We start from the raw sequence: 21,432 nt of genomic DNA, 5'->3' as shown, positions 1-21,432 counted from the left end.
TTTTTTTTTTTCTGAACAAATAAATTTAATCACACAACAAAATATCTCGGGGGGCGCACAAACTAATCCTGATCACTTCACTGAAAAATTTATTTGTTCACCAAACACTTCCACTAGATCTTCTTCGTCACCACTGAGTTCAGATTCTTGGACAGTTCCAATCTGTATTCCATGTGTATTCCAAGGGCCCTTTTCACGTAGAAATACTAAGCTGTTCGTTTGAAGAAAGTCCTCCATCCAAAAAAATCTAGATGACACATTTAGAAGGTGGTACCACTTCCTCCTAAATCTGGATCGAAAGTCTCTCATTTTTGTTTGGCGACACCCCAGGTTACAAAAGCTGTGAAATAATAAACACAAAACAGTATCTTTCTTATATAAACATTTCCTTAAAGCTATGAAGATGTATATCTGACAATGTTACCTCGAAATATTTCTATTTATGACATGCCTTTTTTTTTTTTTTTTTTTTTTACAATATTTACAATATGTACAAAAATTCTAAAATAAACTAAAGAAATGATTACATTTTTAACTGTTATTACTATTTGATGTTACTGCTGCTGCATTGGCATTTACAGAGTTTCTTCTTTCATAATATTTCTTAAGGAAGTTTACATGTCTTTTAACCTTGATATCGGGATTTTCTACTAATCTAGCCCAGACTGTGTTCTTTGTCGGTAAATCCAGAATTTCATATGGGCCTTTATAGATTTTATCTAGCTTAGGATTGTATTTCTTAAGCAACGATGCTTTGGTTATATTCTTAATAAGTACTTTTTGTCCTACAGCAAACTCAGAAGGAATTCTTTTTCTTTTATAGTTTTGTTCTTTCCTTTTCCATGACTTACTTATGTTATCTGATATTATTTCTAACATTTGCTCTTTATTATTACCATTTTCAAAAAGATTTACATTTAAAGACCATTTACAGTCTAAAGGACTAAAAAGTTTTCTCCCAAAATAAACTTCTGCTGGAGAAACACCAAGTTCGCTTATAATGCTAGAATTTAAAGTGAATTGAATTTTGTCGAGAAGTTTTGACCAGCTACTCTGATTATTATTGACGTAACAACGTAAAATTTGTTTGACTATAGCATTCACTTTTTCCACTAAATTAGGTGAAGGATTATAAGGACTAGTAGTAATATGTTTTATTCCTTGGCTAAATAAGTATGTTTCAAAGGCATCGCTTACGAAATAAGAAGCTCGATCCGATACTAAGTTATTTATCCACCCATAATGACACAAGATTTTCTCTAATTTACTTATTATTACTCTGGAATTTAACTGACGTAAAGGTTCTAAAAATGAATATCTACTTGCACTATCTGTAAGTATTAGAATATACTTAAAACCAGAACTACTAGGAAGAGGTCCTTGTACGTCAATATAAAAAGTATGATTAGGCATAGTAACAGTTTTAGAATAGTAAGTTCCTACCATTTTTGTATTTTTCGGTTTATTTTCTTGGAAAATTTTACAACTCTGTACGTAATCTCTGATATCTTTAAACATTCCTGACCATGTAAATTTTCCTGCTATACGCCCTATTGTTCTTTTAATCCCTTGATGAGATCCTGATCCTAGAAAATCATGATGATACTGCAAAATAGTATTAATCATATTTTTCGGAACGACTGCTCTGTAACCTTTGTTTATTTTACCCTTCGTTTCTTTTAGTAATACACTATTCTTAATTAAATAATTCGGTACTGTTTTACCTTCCTCTATTTGTGAAATTATGCCTTTCAATTCAGGATCTTGGCGCTGTAATTCCTGTAAAGAAATGTTTAAAGAAGGAAGCTTCCAAAAATTAATAAATGAAAGAGTTACTGTTTTTCCTTTATATTCTGAAATTTCTTCTATTTCAGGGGAAGGAGAATGAAAATAAGTAGTATCGTATAATCTACTGATAAAATCTGCCTGGCTATTGTGGGATCCCTTTAAATGCACTATATCAAACTGAAATCTACTGATTTTTTCTATAAGAGTACCATACTTCCTCTGTCTACCATGATTTTTTAATATCCAGCTTAAGGCTTTTGAATCTGTAAAGATTGTGAACTTTCTATGTAAATAAGGCTCGAATTTTGAAAGGGCTAAAGCTAATGATTTTAATTCTAATTCAAACACATTCTTACTCCAGTCAGTTTCTGGTACAACTTTAGAATAAAAATAAACTGGTCTAAGATTACCATTTTCGTCATATTGACTTAATATACCGCTGTAGTTTTTTGTGCTGGCATCTACATGAATTACAAAAGGTGAATCAAAGTCTGGCACTTTCAAAATTACATGTCTTTCTATTTCTTCTTTGATTTTATCCAAAATTTGATTTTCTGCTTCACCCCACTTGAATGGTGTTTTTTCGGATCTTAATTTATGTAAAGGTCCAAGTAATTCTGAGTAATTAGGTAGATATCGCAAGTAATATCCTAAAAATCCTATAAGTTTATGTAAACCACGCCTGTTCTTCGGCGCAGGTAAATTTCTTAACACCCTTACTCTATTTTCATCTATACACATGTTACCATCACTAAATTCATAACCCATGAATTTTACCTTTTTCTTACACAGTTTACTTTTCTTGGGAGAGACAGTTATTCCCCATTCTCTACATCTTTCTAAGAATTTTTCTAAAGTTCTTTTATGTGACTCTATATCTGGACTGTGTATAATAAAGTCATCCCATAAAATATCTAACTGGTCACCCAATAGATCTTTAAATATATTATTAAACAGATTTGCTAATACAAAAGGTGAAACACAGAGTCCCATAGGAAGTCGGCGAAAAGCTAGAAGTCTATTAGGAGTAGCAAAAGCAGTATACAATTTAGATTTTTCATCTAACAGGCACTGGTAAAAAGCGGATTTCCCGTCCAGGACACTAAATATACGGTGTTTACCTATGTTTCCTATGATAGTTTCACAATTAGGAGCTGGAAAAGCCTGCATAATTACTTTTGCATTCACAGAAGAGTAGTTGACTACGAGTCTCTTACTATTGTCACGGTTATTGACTAAAAAGCACGGTGAGATATAGGGTGAACTCCTAATCTCTTCTACAACTCCATGTTTTAATAATTCGTCTATGTAATTATTCAATTCTTTCATCTTATGTTTAGGTAAAGCATAAGGCTGCTGAATGCTAGGCTTATCATCTTTTAACAAAATTTCATACTTAAAATTTTTTATTGTACCTAATTGATCTGATATTACGTCATTATACTTCGTTAATATTTCTTTGACATAATCACATAAACTTTCATCAAAAATATCAGTTTGAATATTGTTATTACCTTGGGTTTCATTCATGACTTCATCCAACTCATTGTCATGAATTGTGTGGTATACTGGATTGAACACGGGCTGTCCCGCAGCAGGGGAAAAATCGGTAGCCTCCATTTTTCGCTCTCCTATGCCACCTTTCCTCGACTGTGGACGCTGAAGATTAGTTCGACTGGTAGATGGTTGTTGGTTCAAAGGTCCAAGGTTGTTTGTCCTCTCCCCAGCAATGCCTAGTGCGCCTGTCGACATGGCTGTTGGATTGGCAACCCTGGAACGAGAATTCTGAAACGAGTAGTTTTCCGTTGTTGAAACACTATTTTCTTCCAGTTTAAAGTTCACAGTAATACCATCCTTACCCAATAATAATTTTTGTTCTTTATACTGAATACACGCTTCATGTTTTTGTAAAAATTGTCCTCCAATTAACAACGAAATGTCCGGAGAGTCTATCACAAGAAACCAGTCGGTAAATTTCCTATTGTTAATAAAGAAATGAATTTCCACTGCTTCTTTGACTGTAATAGGTTCTTGACTCATGGAAGTAACTACATGATTTACTGTCATTCTTTTAGGGGTACACTTTAACTTTATCTGTTCAAGTAAGGTTTTACCAATATAGTTTGTACTACTGCCCGTATCTATATAACAACGCACAGGAATGTGACACACGGAAACCATGATTTGTACCATATAATCTTCCCTTTTGTCCGAAATATTATAACACTTTCTATTTTCTACCAAATTTTCTTTTCTTTTTTCTTTTCTCAAACCACACTGACGCCAAAAATGATTTTTCATTCCACAAGAATAACACTCTCTATTTTGACTCTGATTGACTCTAATATTAGGTATATTTAAACCACTAGGTACTTGTGACTGCAAGGTCGCATTAGCATAATCTACATTATACTTCCGGTTGGAATCGTATGTTTCAGCAAAGGACAATAATACATGCTTTTGATTGGGAGTTGAAGTTAACAGAAATATGTTACGAATCTCAGGAGTGATAAGATTTACTATCATGTTACAAAATTCTACGTCACCCATATACATGTTAAATATTTCTAAAATGTTCTCTTTTTCTAAAATAAATTCCTTAAATGTTTCCTCGGGACGCATTACTCGGTACAACTTTCCCTTTATAATTTCTGTTTTGATAATACTGCTTACATATTTTTCTACGATTCTATTACGTACTATAGGCCAATTTGCGTTTTCATTTATAAATTGTTGGAAATCCAGAAATAATGGACCTGTAATTCTACCTAATAAAAGCACTAATATGATATCTGAAGGTGCTACATTCTGTTTTATCAAACTGTTAGCCTGCAATAAGAAATGACAAATATGGTAGCCATCTACGGAATTTAATATGGGTATATCATTAACCAAACTTTCTACTGCTTTATATGCACTTAAATTTTTAAATTTACTGAAATCACATCTAATACCTGAATTTTGTCCTATATTAGGAGCATGACTTACGGTGTCGTGAGGGATTGTAGCTTCCGCAAAATCAATCAGATCCTCTACGGGTCGCATCCGACTGCTTCTGCCCGGTTCCACATGCCCAGACGAACACAAATTTCCCATGTTAGCATTATAACCACTGCTATTTAAATGGGAGGTTTCTTGATAGCGGTTAGGAATGTAATTCCCCCTATTAAATTGGTTATAATTATCATATGCCTCTGCAGCGTACATGAAATTCATATTGACTTATGTATAGTTTAACGTGTTTCTCTGTTACAAATCTAAACTTCAATTTACAGGTTGAATTTATCAGGTTACAAATTTTCCTAATTGGTTTACAATCCAAACAAATATAAATTTTCTCTTGAGCATAAAGCTCTGGCTTAATGAGAAACACCTGACTTATGAAGACAGGGTATTTTTGTCTTGTTGCGGTATCTAAGTAAATTAATACTAAACCGCTCGGATAGAACGTTTTGTGGTGTTTTCTCAGGTTAAATATAGAATTAAAGATTTTGATTTCAACTAAACAAATATAACAAATTTTATTAATAAGCCAAATGCGGAAACAAATGTAAAAATAACTTCTTAAAAAAGAAATATTTAATTCAAATGAATGTAAACGAAATGTCAAGTAATATCGACTATCCGCGAACTGCACAAAATAGCAATTTAAGAAAAAGTTTACTAGATAGCATGTTATCTGAATGTACAAATTAAGTTTCAAATTAATGTTCCTTTCCAGTCGGCATGCCAAATATAGAAAAAGACATACATACCAAAAGTCTTCTTGTATTAACATCTAATAGTCCAATTCAAAGTAACTTTTCTTTCGTCAAACTGGTTTACGACACAATTTTCTTTTTTATATTCACTTTTCTCACAACTCAACATGAATGCAATTCCCACATAACTAATAGAATTTTCTTTTCACTTTTAGATTTTCACTGAATGCCAAATATAATACTAATATAAAGTATAACATGCTTAAAAAAAAGAAAAATTTTGCCTACATAAGAAAAGTAGGTGTTTCGATACGTACCCTGTCTTCATAAGTGAAGAGGGGAGGTTGTCTTGTCTTGTCTTCTTTCACCAACTATCGGTGTTTTAAATAGAAGCATCAGCATTATTCGCCAAGTATGCTATAAATGTATGAAAATTGAAATGTTTATCCTTCAATTGTAACTATTTTTGCAAATGGCGTGTGCCGCCATTTGCATTTTTTCTGGTCGACTTCCAAGTCGTATTTCCTGTAACATATGGTATTTTGTATTATTTAATTATTAATTGTTCGTCAAGTATGTTGAGGTATGTGAGGAGATATTATGTCAAATCCAGGTAATAATTGAAATGTCTTAATTTGGTTTTAATGTAGTCCAAATCGGGAAGGAGTTCCAGTAGGAGGAAGAGGGCTAGTTACCCAGTTGATCGGGGTGAAAATATTGAATAAAGTGAAATATAGATGAAATGAATGTGTGTAAAGTAATTGTAACTGTGTAAAAATGTTTTCGTGTTAAAATGTGATGAGTGTAAATGATGTATGATAAATATTTTTTCACTTTATCCACTTCCTCTTCATCAGCTCACTATCTGCGATGTTAACACTTTCACTATCTCCACGGAACTCCGAGGGGAGGTTAGATGCACAACCACGAAAACTCGTAGAGGGCACCACCTTCCACAAAACAGTCATGAGACAGGATAGCCAACTCGTAAGCTTCTGGGATAGTTACCTATCTCAAAGGCTTACTTCTGTTGGAACTTCTTTACTTTTTTTTTCTGAACAAATAAATTTAATCACACAACAACTCCTAATTCTGCGGGCACGTTTGCTTCAAAAGACCCGCTTCCACAATGGAAACCCACAAAAATCCATGGAAGAGGCATCGGGGGATTTAACAAGGATATCTATAAAGGGTATTGCATTAATGTCCGTTTCAGTTACATCTAATCCATGAATGCCTGCGTGAACTTTGCCTTGTATTGGTGGATGACAACACGAGATGTGTCGCTACCACAGAGAGAAAGAATATCATGTGTGTAGAGTGGCTCCAAAATGTTCTTCTAGTAATAGGCAGCATTGTTTTTAGCCTTTTTGTCCACTCTGCGCAATTGAAGTTTTTGCGGTTATTGCAGTAACCACCTACAACCATGAACCATATGGAAAATTTTCAGCACATTCACGTACCCAGTCAGATCGACTTCTGGAATCAGGTGGACAATAATAGATGACCCTTTTTGTCACATCCCGACAGATACAACCATGCTTTATTCAGTGACACTACATACTTCCAGTGGTCACCAGCAAGATGGCGTTCTGGAGATTTCAGCTGTACGTCTTCCTCTCCTGGACAGGGAAGCACGCAGCTTATGAACTTGAGCCATTTGCTTCTGCATGACTTACAAATCTTCGCCTATGATGCGATTTACCGTTGCGTAGGAACAGTGCATTCGCTTTTTGTGTTACCTGGTTTTCACGTCGTATCAGAGAGCTCACTTTCCGCATAACAGCGGGTGGACTCTTAGGTTTCCGACATGTTGGAGGTCAACTATGACTGATTCCAGCAACAGGTGCAGTGAAGCTTTTCGGCGATTCGACACTACGTTGATGCCCTTCTTTGACATATGAAAGGCTTTCCTCGTGCACTGTTTAATTATCAGGCTATAACCTGTAACCCGCCTGGGTTCGTGTCTTGCCCGGTACGCCTTTCTTGTGACCCAACTGGGTTCGATTCTCTCGTTCGGGCACTAAAGATTTTCATTTATAGTGGGTCTAGTGGTTAAAAAGGAACGAGTAATTCACTTTCTGTATAATAGTGGTTAGAAATCGTGGGAGGGATCGCACCAGATCACAAGTCAAGATGGATTAGAACCAAGGTAAGATACGCGCGTACCCACCATCGGTGACACGCCCACTTCGCATCTGCACAATTTCTACAATTCCAACTACTTAATTCTAACCGTTCCTGTAGTGATTCGTGTGAGAAACTTGGATGAAACAACTGAAAACAAAGTAATTACATGAAATTAATTTTACTCAAGCAAAAATATTATACATGTCACATATATACTTACTTCTGTATTTTATCAGTATAAATTTTATTAATACCTTTCGATGTTTTTGTGTTTAACACTTTCCTTTCATCATTTTAGTATATCACGTTTAAGCCCATTTATTTATTTATAGGAAAATAAAAAAGAATTACGAAAGATTAACTCAAAATAATATATGTCGACGAAGCCGGCTCAGTGCGTAATTGGAGATATACGATTATTTTGCACATATTACTCACTGAACACTAATTCGCACAACACTTCGATTTTGGAGATTTCAAAAGAAGAAGGGGGAATCATTGAATTTTTGGAGGGCAATCCTTTTAGATTTCTCTTCTCATTTCTGAGTGGATTTTATGCTCTTACTGAATAACTTCAATTTCCATCGTCCAATCGGGTAGTCGACCATGAACCTGCTTACTGTGCCACAAATTAATGATTCAAGAAGCAAATTTATCCCTTGTCTTACCTACATCATTTTGTCACGAATATGGGTAAAATTCACTACTAAATTTAGTTTTTGTTCTTGATTAGTAACATTTACAATGAATTGCGACAATGTGCTTATCCTTGATCTCAGATAAGTCAAGTTATTTCGATGTTTTTCGCTAAAATTCACATCAACTTACGTAGGTAACGAAACAATGTGAGTTCCACAATACGCTGATTCACTTTTTAGCACAAGAACATAAACGATGGCCAACTTATTTATTGATTTGCATGGTTAGTTGTTCACCTCTTCTCTTCTGTGGCTTCCATCGGCATAGCACAGCTCCCGCCTTTTTTCTACTAAGCGTCTGTATGCTTGCGCTTGTGATGACGGAGAAAAATTTTAAGAATATCTATACGAAGTATTCTTTGCAGGGAATATATATATCGAAGGGTGTTATATGTATTTACCATTAGAGTAATATAATTAGAATATTAAAAATAGTAAAAAATATTCATCGATTACGCTGGGTTTAACAGAACTATTTTTTATAAAGTCACAACCGCATCTCGTTCCTTTGTGCGATGGACAAGAAGTACAAGTCACCACTCACAGCGTTGCCAACACATTGAAAAAGATAAAACCATAACATAAAGTTTGCGTCAACGTATAGTGCATGGAGCCTTATTCCACTTCAGACAAAAGTAACTGGGAAAAATTTAAATGGAGTGGGAGTGAGGAGGACACACGCTTATAAACCAGGGGTAAAAGTGTATCTGCAAAGGTAGGGGAACACATGACGTCATGCCGTCCCCCGTATCTCTCTTTGCTCATTTTATTTTTTTTAGAAAGTGGGGGGACGCAACGGATATTTTAAGGAAGTAGGGTACGGCGTCCTCCACGTTTCCCCTCACTTTTACCCCTGGCTATAACTATAAGCAGTGTTGCAAAGGAAACAGATGTTCCCTTCCCAGAAGACTGGGATTTTCGATGCCATTTAACCACTCACGCATACACTATCCGTCGCCTTTGCAAGCAAACACAATATTTCAGCACTACCAGTTCTTGCTGTTCTTTGCTGTGAATACGTGTTGCTTCCTGGTGTTCGAAATCGTTAGTCTACTATAAACTTGAAACGACCTTTTGTATATAGATATGAAATGCTACAAGATAGCAGTTCCTCATCAAAACCTCAACAAATATTTGTTTTGATTGCCAAAGATTGGATAATGTCAACGAATTCTTGTTTCCAATTGGTCAAGCATTTCTCCATATAATTTCATCGGAATTGTTATATACGTATAATTTTCTAAATAGCTTTGCACTAATAAATGATGTTCAGATATCTGATATTTCTAAGAAAGTACAGGAAAGAAGATTACTGTAGAATTCTCATATCATCAGAAGAAATTAGGATTTTGTAGGCAAGAGAGTGGAAGAAATGGTTGTAAGAGGCACGAGGGGAAGAGAAATTAAAAAAATGGTTAGATTGTGTGAACACGGACTTGATTCAAAGAAAAGTGTATACAGCGAGCTAGGTGCGTGCAAAAGGGGAGCGTGCAAGGTATGGAACGAACCATCAGAAATCTTGATTTTTCGCGCAATTGGAAAATGACAATGGAAATGGACATGTAAACTTATTTTTGTTTCAAATAATTTGCACTTTTTCTCTTGGTAATATTATACATCAAAATACGTGTGTATTGTATTACACAAAACGAGTGACATGAAAGAAATAAGCCGTACGAAAAAAAAATCTTACTATAAATGAGTTGACGCAAAATACGTATAGACAGGCAGGTAGCCAGCCCCAAAATGTAGGGGGGGGGGGCGATCCAACCATACTATAGTTCATTTGCAAGCCTACCATGAAAATTGTAGGAGGGCAGCAAAATTTTAGGAGGGGGCGGCCTCCTTGACCTTCTGTGGATACGGGCCTGCGTATAGAAGCATTTGAAAACCAGAAAGTCTACATTTCTGTTCTTACACTCAAAGTGCACTATAGTGTAAAACTCATTAGAATTGCTTCTACTGCAACACTAATGTTATATTAAAGAGTTTCGCGACTGTTTTTCAAGGAAACTTTATACATAAATTAAGCAGTAAGCCACTAAATACCGTATTTTATATTAGAGCTGGAAATGACAATAAATTAGTTCATCGAATTCGATATTTTAAAACTCCCATTAAGTTGCCTTTTAACAGGTTGACTGCCAAGGTGATTTGAAGGTACTGGTCCCAGGAGGCCATAAATTTCTTCTTACCTTTGGCTCGATTATGGATAGTCATGTCACATTTTTGTCGCGATATTTTGCTTCTCCCGAAAATGTACCAATGGGAGCCGAGCACCATATGTCATGCTCATGATCTCACAGTAATTTGTGATATTGAGCATCATATATGATGCTCAAGAACCTGAATAGGTTAGTAATTTGTGATATGAAGCATGTGCATCATATATGGTGCTCATGGCCCCACAGAGAAATAAGGTGAGCACCACATATAATGCTCATGGCAGTCATTAAGATAATAAAACTTGCATCCAACTCAGGTATATTCATAATGAATTGAATAAAACCAAATTGAAATTAAATGTTCCATATGACCTGAAATAGTGCGTTTATCTTAGGTGTTTATACAAATAAGATTATCTCTTGAATAATCACATCTGACGAACTTGAACACAGTGTTGTCAGATCTGAAGATTAAAAAGTAGCGAGGTTATGCTCCAAAAGTAGCGTATTTGAACTATTTGTAGCTCAGATATAAAAATGTCAGATCTCAAACGTCAGACGTTCGGGTTGGCAATGGTCAGGCGGCAATCGCAGTTTCTTACTGTTGATGGTGGTGCGTTTGGGCAAACTCTATACCACGTCAGCTGTAGTAGAATTGTACAATGAACTAGGAAGGTGGTGATCAGTGGCGTATTTAGGGGGTGGCTATCGGGCTCAAGCCCCCCCCAAATAAATTTGTTATATGTAAAACTTCATTAAAGTTTGTCGGCACCCAAAAGGAAAAATATAAGTTCTTATTCACGTGTTGTGCATAGCTCCTCCCGAAACAAAATCCTAAATACGTCACTGGCGGTGATAGTTTAAAATGGATGACTTTTCTGATTTTCAAGGAGACATGTTTGCTTAAGTCAGGTTTGTGGACTCTCAAATACATTTTACAACGTTTACTCTATGTTTATTCACTATTGTTATTCCTCACTTCAATTCATTTGGTCAATTCTTTATCTGAGAGGCATGAATTTTCGAAGAGTTATTGTAACATTACTTATGGATTATGTGAATATGGGCAATAAAGTAACACAATTAAATTGGCGATGTTCATCTTTACACAGCTCCCCAAAACTATTAGGACCGATGTATTAACTGAGATAACAACAGGGTCAGTGATACTGCAACAGTTCAAACTTAACAAAAGTTTAGTTGTCAGTTCTAAATGTGAAAAAGTACTAAAACAAGAATTGAACTAGTATCAAACTCAAAACTATTGTTCATTGTGAATAGAATACTCAACAAACAAAACTTTTACTTATTATATAAAACTAATGAGTTGTGATTTTATATGTAAAAATTAAATAGTAGCGCATTCTTAGGAGCTATAGCGTGCAGATAATCAAAAGTAGCTCCAAAACTAGCGTGTCGGTCATTTTGAAATTTTGGTAGCGAGGTACTTTAAAAAATCTCCCAAACCAATACTTGTAGGTCAATCTGGCAACACTGCTTGAACAGGAACTTCCTCCATGGCTGCAAATGAACGACCGGCTCGGGAGAGTAATGCTTCCAGAAGTACGTTTTTTTTCGCGTGCTACTCTAGCCAGCTGTTTTACGCGCTATCCTAGCCAGTTGTTTTAAGTTGGTCACAAAATTTATATCATGGAGTACAAGGGGAACAAAACGATCCCTGCGGGGCTTCTAACCCGTTCCTAGTACTACTACTACTTATCTGCACAGAAGTAAGTAAATGACTTTTTTGAGTATTATTTTCATATTATTTTAATTTAAAAAGTGTTATAAAAATGTAAAAAAAACTTTCCTCGGGCCGGGTTTGAACTCACGCCAAAATAGATTTTCGTTACAAGCAAATAGCGTTAGCCCACTTTTTTTTTGTTTTAAGAAAATTTATTGTACTCAAGAATCAATTACATTGAAGTGATTATGCTCGGCCACGAAGACCGATGACAAGAATCGTTTGATTTCTGCTATTTGAATGCAGCGTGGCAAGAAATAGATAACACCAACCAATCAGAACTGTGTTTTTCGTTCCTACTTCCGGGAGCATTACTCTCCTGAGCTAGTCCTGCAAATGACACTGAACGCATATTTTTTTTTTCACGCTTTGCCCTAGCTGTTTTAAGTTGGTCACAAGGAAGTGGGTAAGGATAAAGTTACATAGGAATTGCACCACCCTAGTGTGACGTGGTATTTTTATGGGATCAAGGTGTAACGAAACGAGGTCTGCAGGGCTTTTACCTCCCTTCGCCCGTTGACGCTCGCTCAGCTGTTTCGTAACGTAAATAAATAACTTTTTATGCATGTACAAGGGCAATGAGTATTTTTTATTTTATTTTATTCATAAAAGTGTTATTAAAATTTTTTTAAAAATGAAAAAAAATCCATTGATCAAACGCCAAAAGCGGTTTTCATTACTGAACCATGCGCAGGCGTACTCGGCCCCGAGAACCGACAGCAGTTGGCGTTTAATTTGTGGTATATGTATGCTACGTGGCGAAAAACGGATAACTTCAACCAATCAGAACAGTGTATTTAGCTCCTATGGCTAGGATGATTAAAATATATGCACTCTGAACTGTATATTTTTCTGATATACAAATGTAAATTTAAGAGAATATCATTTTTTAAAACATGACTAAATAATCAAGAAAATAAAAAGGTAATCCAAACCTACTTGAACTATATTTAATTTTCTCACATCTAATTTAGGAGTCTGCCAGCGAGTGTATCCTTGTAAACATGTTGACAGCACGGGTTGAAGCCCTGAAAAAGTTAAAAAAGATGCAACCTAGTGTTGACGAAGGAGTGCTTCTCTCTAGATTGATGGCCTATTGTTCAACAGAAGCACATTCCTGCGTGGAAAAGGATGCCATGATTGCCTTTGTGAAACTTCGAATTTTGCCCTCTGACGAACACTTTCGACTCCCAGCTGCGACACTAAAACAGGTACGTGTTTGACAAGTAAATTCATTAGCATAATCACATCAGTTATATGGTAGCTTGGTGGTAGGTCTTTCATTTAGAAAAAAAACCGGATTCGGCCTTTAGCTACATTATGTGTGGTTTAGTTCTGGGTAAATGATTTTTAAGTTAAGTATCTCGAGTAAACAGACAAGTTTACAAGATCGTGAGACCCACAGAAGTAGCAAAATGAGAAATCAAGGAGGAAAGAGATGAAACTAGGTGTGACTAATATGATAATTCTAAAATTAATGTGTGGTGTCGCCAGGATAGATAAGATTAGTAACGAAAGACTAACCCCATTGCGCACCAGTGACATCCACATGGATGTCAAAATATTCTGTTACAAAATACTAGTGACATCCATGGGTATGTTATGAAAACGTATTCCTTATTAAGGCTTGTAATAATCCTGGAGATGATAACATTTGTTAGTGGATGCAAAGCAAGACTTAGTTCTACTATTTCTCCTTAGATGACAGCACCTTACTGACAGGAAAGACCAAAAAATGTGTTGTCTCAGTAGATGGCAAGCCTAAGGAAGCATTCAATTACAACACTCATGTGTTTGTTTTGACAATAAATAATTAGCAACTTTTAGATCAGAAAAAAGAAAAAAAACACTGTATTTCGTATCCGGTCAGTGTTGTCAACCTGAAGAAGTATGAAATCCCTTCGGAACATCAAAATTTCCCTTTTCCAGTTCAAATATACCACAATGCAAGTAATTTTTTTGTTTTTTTTATCAGTAACATAAATGCTCTCCTCATGCGTGCAGAATAACTATGCCCTATATAACGGTCAGAACAGTCTTCTAACAGTAAATGAAAAAATGATATTACAGCATACACATAAGAAAATTACACCTTTAACTGGTTGGATTAAGAAACAGTGTTTTAAGGTAATTGAGATTTAAACAAAATACATGAATGAAGATTACAGTACAGCGATCACATCATCAGAAGCAAAGAGAATTAAGTAGGCAAGAAAGTTAAGAAAACTGAAGTTACTTTTGCTTTTAACGTTCCTTTCAGCAGCGAGGATATATGAGACGGGACCTACTGATTAACGGGGAATGCAAACCACATGAGCTCCACCGGAAATCGAACCTGGATTTTACACGCCAAAAGCGGGTGCACTATCCGCTTAGCCACGGAGAAGCTCTTAAGAAGATTGGAGTGGAAGATACACGAGAAAGGGAAAGATTAAAAACAAAATACTTTGATTGTATGAATAAGGATTTGAAAGAGAAGATATCAATACAAAGATGATGACAAGCAAAATGAGAATGAATCGTCAGAAATATTGATCCCCGCGCAATTTTAAAATGCCAATGGGAAAGAAGTCTAGGTCGCCACATTTTGTAATTTTATTTTGATTAAGGTACAAATGCTGTGAAGGCCCGTGAAGATATATGAGCTGTTTACGGGGAAGATATCAAAAGCAATAACCAAAGATGGTTCAGTTGGTTTCGTTCTGGAAATGCCATTGTTCAAGATGCTCCTCGCAGTGGGACACTAATCACAGCAAAAATGGGCGATATTCTGCCAGAAGTCAAGCAAGACAACCATGTAAACAGATTTGATATAGCGAAAGGCCTAAACACTCTCACCAAAAAGCATTAAACAATATGAATCGATTTTCCAGTTGAAAGTCAGTGTTGTGAATTTTCCTGCTTGTTCTTCCCCTATGACTCTTTAAACAATGAAAGAATGCGTCAAAATTTAGCCCCAATTTAATCTCATCATGAATTTGCTCGATCGTGATTGCAATCGATAACTTTCGATGCGTAAAATACACCTATGAAAGAATCAGAGTGGTCAGATCAAGGATCTTATAAAATAGAGGATCTGCCCTTATAACAAAATCTTGAAGCCATACGTCACAGTTTCGCCACCCCTACTCTGCCCACTCCACCCAATAGGATCGCAATGTTTTGAGCCAACAATCATGGCGGAAACGAAAGTAGCTAATCAGACGATGGCAGAAACGTGAGTGGCCAATCAGACATGCCGATGCTCGTTTTATTTTGGGGGGGGGGGGGGCTTCATTGATTTAATAGGATGAAGATACATATGGGCAGATTCCAGTGTTGGGTAAGTTACTTGCAAAAATGTAACGCGTTACAGGTTACTTTACTTTCTCCTAAAATGTAACGCGTTACTTGCCCCAAAAGAGTAACTGTTACTTCACTTCGAAAGTAACGCGTTACTTTTAGGTTCGAAACTTTCAATATGTGAAAAAAATTATAACTTCAATTTTCCGTACCACTATTACTACCGTTATTATTATTATTATTATTATTATTATTATTATTATTATTATTATTATTATTATTATTATTATTATTATTATTATTATTATTATTATTTCACGTTCTGAATTGCTTTATGTAAATACAAGGACAAACTTTTACTTGATATATGAACATTTTTATATAATGTAACATTGAGAAAATGCCATACTGCATTACTCGTAGGGATGTGCACGAGCGAGTTTTCTTTGAAACCCGATTCGACTAGAAACAAACATCTTTGAGCTCGACCCGAGAACTCGGTTCGAAAAATTTCCTCCAACTCGACTTGAATTGGGGTCGAGTTTTGTGTCGAGTCGAGCTAAATCCGGTGTGTAGTTTCGAGTATATTCTTCAAGTATATTACATATACAATATAATTATTATCAATCACACTACTATTACTATAACTTATTATTATTATTATTATTATTATTATTATTATTATTATTATTATTATTATTATTATTATTATTATTATTATTATTATTATTATAACAACACTATATAAACATGAAAGATAGGCGGTTTGTATTTCAAGACTGAAAAACTAGTTGATTGCCAATCTCGGTAGTCGTGAAGTCTAGGAGTCAAGGACATTGTTAACGAGCTTCTGAATTTGGGTTGAGGGTCTAGGTTGAGTATTTGGGCTCGAGCCAAACAGTGTTAAAAGTTATAGAGCACTGGCCAAATATCTTCAAAACTGCTCGGCTTTAGAATTGTCAACGACTCGAGCAGCTCGGTTCACAGCTCATTCACTATCGACCCGAACCAAGAAGTGAGCCGAGCCAACAGCTCACCCAACCGACTCGACTAGAGCCCTCGGCTCAGTTGAGCCGAACTGATCAAATGGCTAATCCCTACCAAGCCAGCTCGAGCCGATGTATCACCCCAATCGAGCCGGCTCGAGCCATCTTCTCAGTTGAGCCAAGCCGAGCTGAGCTTGTTATTAAAAAAATCTCTTGTGGTCTTGCTATCGAGACGAGATGAGATGCGAGCAGTGTCCCCCCTTGTGAGCAACACAAAAAGTATTCCATATTACTGTTTACCTTATATTTCTCATGGCTTTCGCTTTCCAGTGTAATCAGGCCATGATTTCAAGACGGGTTAAAACGAACGAGCCATTTTTCAAACTCGACTGGACTCGATGCGAAAAGCTGAATCATCTCGGAACTCGACTCGATAATATTACCTTTTACTTGACTCGAAACTCCACTTGAATTCGAGTCGAGTCGAGTTTTAGCTTGACTCGTGCTCATTTCTATGCGTTAGAAAAAATGGTTCCTTATTATTATTCTGCTAAACTAATTATATAATAATAACAATGTTGTTATGTAAAATTAAAAATACAGAATATAGAGAAGCATTACACTACAACTACTAAAATGGGAACACATGAACTATAAAAACAACACCAATCAAAGTAAAATAGACTACCGGTATCATTGCACTCCTAGTTCACTCACTGAATGTATTGATTTGGAGCTTTCAAAATCTACGACAAAATCTTCCAGGTGCTTGCAATCAGTACACGTGATTTCCCTAAGGCAGTCCTCATCTTCCAAAAACAGCAAGTGGCACTATGAACTTATCTGTTTCTCTGTGTGTTGGTGACTGTCGGTCACTGACATACGTAGTTCATGCTCGATTGTTTCATTCTGAGAAATTCACTTACAGGAAAGAAATATTTGTTTCCGAAAAAATATACATATATTGTAGTTACTCATCCGAAATGTAACGCGAAAAATGCAACGCAAACTAGGTACGTAACTTAAAAATTTGTAACGCGTTACCGTTACAGTTACTTTGGAAAAAAATGTAACGCGTTACTAGGAAACGTTACTTAAAAAGTAACGTGTTACTTGCGTTACGTTACTTCCCAAGACTGGCAGATCCTCTATTTATAACATCCTTGGGTTAGATGCACCGTTCCTGAGATATCGCGTTTCAAACGTGTGGGATGCCTCAAGATGGCGCCAGCATCGAGGTTGTTAAGATCGTCGTGGCACTTTAGTTTATGAAATTCAATCAGAAAGATCCTTATCATCGAAAGCATTTTTAATGCTAAGAGAAACGTTGGACAATCGATGACCGGGCACAACGAACTCATGGTTGTGGTCGTATGAGAAGTGACAAATAATGGTGGCCACGTGTGAACAAGTTGAGAGAAGAAAAGTTAGAAACAACGAGCTTGATAAACGAGTCTAATACGATACGGAGTTATGTCTGTGTGACCACTATAACGTGTTAGCTTCACACTTTATACAAATACCCTCGGGGCATGAAGAGGCGATCTCACAGCTGAGTCTCGATACTAGCGCCATCTCGTGGCATCCCACACCTTTGGAATGCGATATCGCAGGAACCGTGCATTTGACCACTCTGGTTCCTTCACAGGTATATTCAACGCATCGCAAGCTATCGCTTGCACTCAAGTTCGGGCAAATTCATGGAGAGATTAAATTGGGCCCCAGGCTAATACTTTACTGGCCGCAGTCTTTCTGAGTCTTTATTACCTTCCCCATTCCTCCTAAGAAATCAAGAATCATAATTTTGCAAAAGGAAACCAACTTGTCCTTTTCTTATAGCATAAAAAATAAAAAATAAAGGCAAAGAACATCAGGTTACAAAATTCATAGAAGCTCCCTACAGGGGCGTCATTTAGTGGGAGCAGAGAGGGGCATTTGCCCCTCCCTGAATTTGAGATGTATATAGATTTTAACAACAGAATAGTAGTAAATCAGTGAAAAACGCGAAATTTTACTAATATCAAGGGGTCTTGCCCCCCCCCCCCCAAAGCAAAATCTGAAATGACGCTTCTGGCTCCCTAGAACCATGTAAAGCAGGAATATTAATATTAGAATTGTTTCTTCCATTCCAAAAGAAATATTGGTACGAAAATTGAAGTTTTGTTAGTTTTAATGCTCGAATTTTAAGTCAATTTTACGATGTTAAAGTAAAAGATACAAAAATTAGGTATACAACATAATATGTAATGATTTTCTGTAGAATACACTTGAAAGTAGTTTATGAGATATTACAAAAAACGCAACTGTAAAAATAAACAAACAAAAAAAAAACGTGCATATTAAGATTTAATCTAGCTGATACAAAAAAAATGAACTCTTAAGATATACAAATTTCAATATTGAAAAAATAGGAAAATTAACCTGTTGCGTTCCACTGACATCCATGGGGAGGGTCGTATTAATCCTGGGGATGACGAAATTTTTTAGTGGATGCAAGAATGAGCTACTTCTACTATTTCTTCTTAGGTGATCTTGGGGTCCCGGGTTCGATCCCAGCCCCCGCCAAGTGAACTTTGTGGTGGACAAACACCGTGTGCGTGGGATTTCTCGGGGTTCTCCCGTTTCCTCCCACTTTCTTCATTCCACCATTTCATTCATCACTCATCATCACCGTCTCCTTTAGTCTAGCCGGCATAACCGTGGGACGTAAAACTCAAAGATTTCATTTCATTTTCATTTTTCTTCTTAGGTGACATCACCTTACTGACAAAAAGGCAAAAATAGTTTTGCCTCCGAAAGGCAGGCCTAAGGGAGCATTCAATTACGACACACGTGTGTTTGTTTTGACAATGAACAATTATAAAATTCGAGATCGGAAAAAAAAAAGGAACTTTGTCTTTGTCCTCTGATCAGTATTGCCAACCTGAAACAGCATAAAATCCCTTTAGAATATCAAAATGTCCCTTTTTCAGTCCAAATGTTCCACAATGTATATATATATATATATATATATATATATATATATATATATATATATATATATCGGTAATGTGGATGCTCTCCTCGCACGTGCACAATAAGTATACCTTATATAACGGTCTAGACAGTCCTTTAACAGTAAATGAAAACCTAGTATTACAGCACTCATATAAGAAAACGACACCTGGAGAGCAAGGGGTTAAAAAATGGTCATGCATAGTATTGTGTGATTTGATATGGAATGACCCTAATCTCTTATTGCAAATCACTTATTGAATTATGTAATGATCTGAAAAATCGTGCTTGCCACTTATTAGATCACATAACAGGGTTTCGTTCCTTTAAAAAAGTTGGAAACTTTCTTTATCTAATTCCATACATCCCAGGGCCGGATTAACCCATCTGAAGACCCAGGGCTAGAAAAATTATGTGGCCTCTGCTGACTTCGACCAATACATTTCTGTGAAAGTACAGTAGGAACATTAAGAGACTATGTTTCATATTTTTGGTATATTTTACCTTATGATGATGAATCTATCTTATATGATTCTTTCTAGACAGTCAGCTGAGATTTTGATCAGAGTGGAGCCCCAATCCACCTGGAGACCCGGGGCTATAGACCCCCTACGCCCTTCCCTTAATCCGGCCCTTGCCATACATTCAGCTGATGATGCAATTTGGCAGGTCGCCAAATATGAATAAATTGTAGTGCATTCAAAATCACTTTTCTTTAAAAATCTCTTTTCCCTAGCTTCTTAGACGATTGCAATTATTATGATTATTGCAGATACCAACGTAATAACGAAGCTCGGGAATCGAACTTGGAATCCGTCCAGCGCCCGTGCATTGACAGCTTCGCCAATAACAACCTAAATGTATACAAAGCTATTCGCACACAAACGCTGTTACCATGCAAATTGTGATGTGATTCAAACAAAAGGGAAGTTTTGTTCCAACTTCAATGAACTACAGTATTAGAAGTTATGTTAAAAGCAATATACTTCAGCAATTCGATCTCGTTCTAAAGAACACAGTATAAAACCTAGTATAGGCGGCTTATGCACATAATAAGCACTAAGGGAAAATTTTGAATTAATTACACATACGATCTAATTCATTATATATTTCTTTATATATGTTTCAAAGCTTATTTACATAGGCCTGCTTACATGACGGTATACATAATCACTACCAAAAATTGGATAATCTAACAAACACGTCTGAATTTCAAGCTTCCATTATGCCCATTGGGATGTCGTTCTTCCCGCTTCGTTCACGAAGTCCCGCCCACGGGTCTAGAACCCAGGCGTAAAATATACTCTCGGAACCAAGGATGTTATAAAATAGAGGATCTGCCCATACGTATCTTCATCATATGCACTCAATGAAGCCAAAAACAATCGAGCATCGTCTGAGCCGGTACGTCTGATTGGCTACTCTCGTTTCCGCCATGATTGTTGGCTCGAAACATTGCGATCTTAGTGGCGCGGAGTGGGCAGAGTAGATGTGGCGAAGCTGTGACGTATGGCTTCACGATTTTGTTGTATGGGCAGATCCTCTATTTTATAACATCCTTGCTCAGAACCCTCATCTCACATGAATTTTTACTCATTGTGTCTGCACATGTAATCTCATTGGCTAGAGCATTATCATGACGCATTAAGCAAGGTCTATGAGAGTACGTTATTACAGTAGTTCCCACGGATGAGGTGGAAACGTGAATAAAGTGTCCATTGTAACATAGAGTGAAAGAAAACGCAAAAATGAAATGAAATGCACTTCTCTAAGTCCATTGAACAAAACATAATGAATGTCCTCAAAAACTGGTTCATATTAAAGATCACAATACAATTATTCAAATCTACTTGTGCAATTGTTCAACGTCCTGGGATGAGAGGGATAGAGATTCTATAACGCGTTAATAACGTTATATATGAAGTAATAACTTAAGGAGATTAT

At 36.2% G+C, this 21,432-nt stretch overlaps 1 protein-coding gene across 1 annotated transcript in view; it reads left to right on the top strand.

Annotated features, from left to right (window-relative positions):
• The window catches only part of LOC145670792 (aromatic-L-amino-acid decarboxylase-like), a 101,887-nt gene that overhangs the window by 23,889 nt on the left and 56,566 nt on the right, over positions 1-21,432 (top strand). Inside the window, exon 5 of the mRNA XM_081739537.1 lies at positions 13,201-13,437. Within this exon, the coding sequence (XP_081595663.1) occupies positions 13,201-13,437 (237 nt within the window). The remainder of the gene's footprint in view (positions 1-13,200; positions 13,438-21,432) is intronic.

The sequence above is a fragment of the Thermobia domestica genome, chromosome 2, assembly GCF_964235325.1.
Source record: "Thermobia domestica chromosome 2, izTheDome1.hap1.1, whole genome shotgun sequence".
Lineage (NCBI taxonomy): Eukaryota > Metazoa > Arthropoda > Insecta > Zygentoma > Lepismatidae > Thermobia > Thermobia domestica.
The sequence above is the reverse complement of the archived record's forward strand: the minus strand, read 5'-3'. Positions and strand labels throughout refer to the sequence as shown.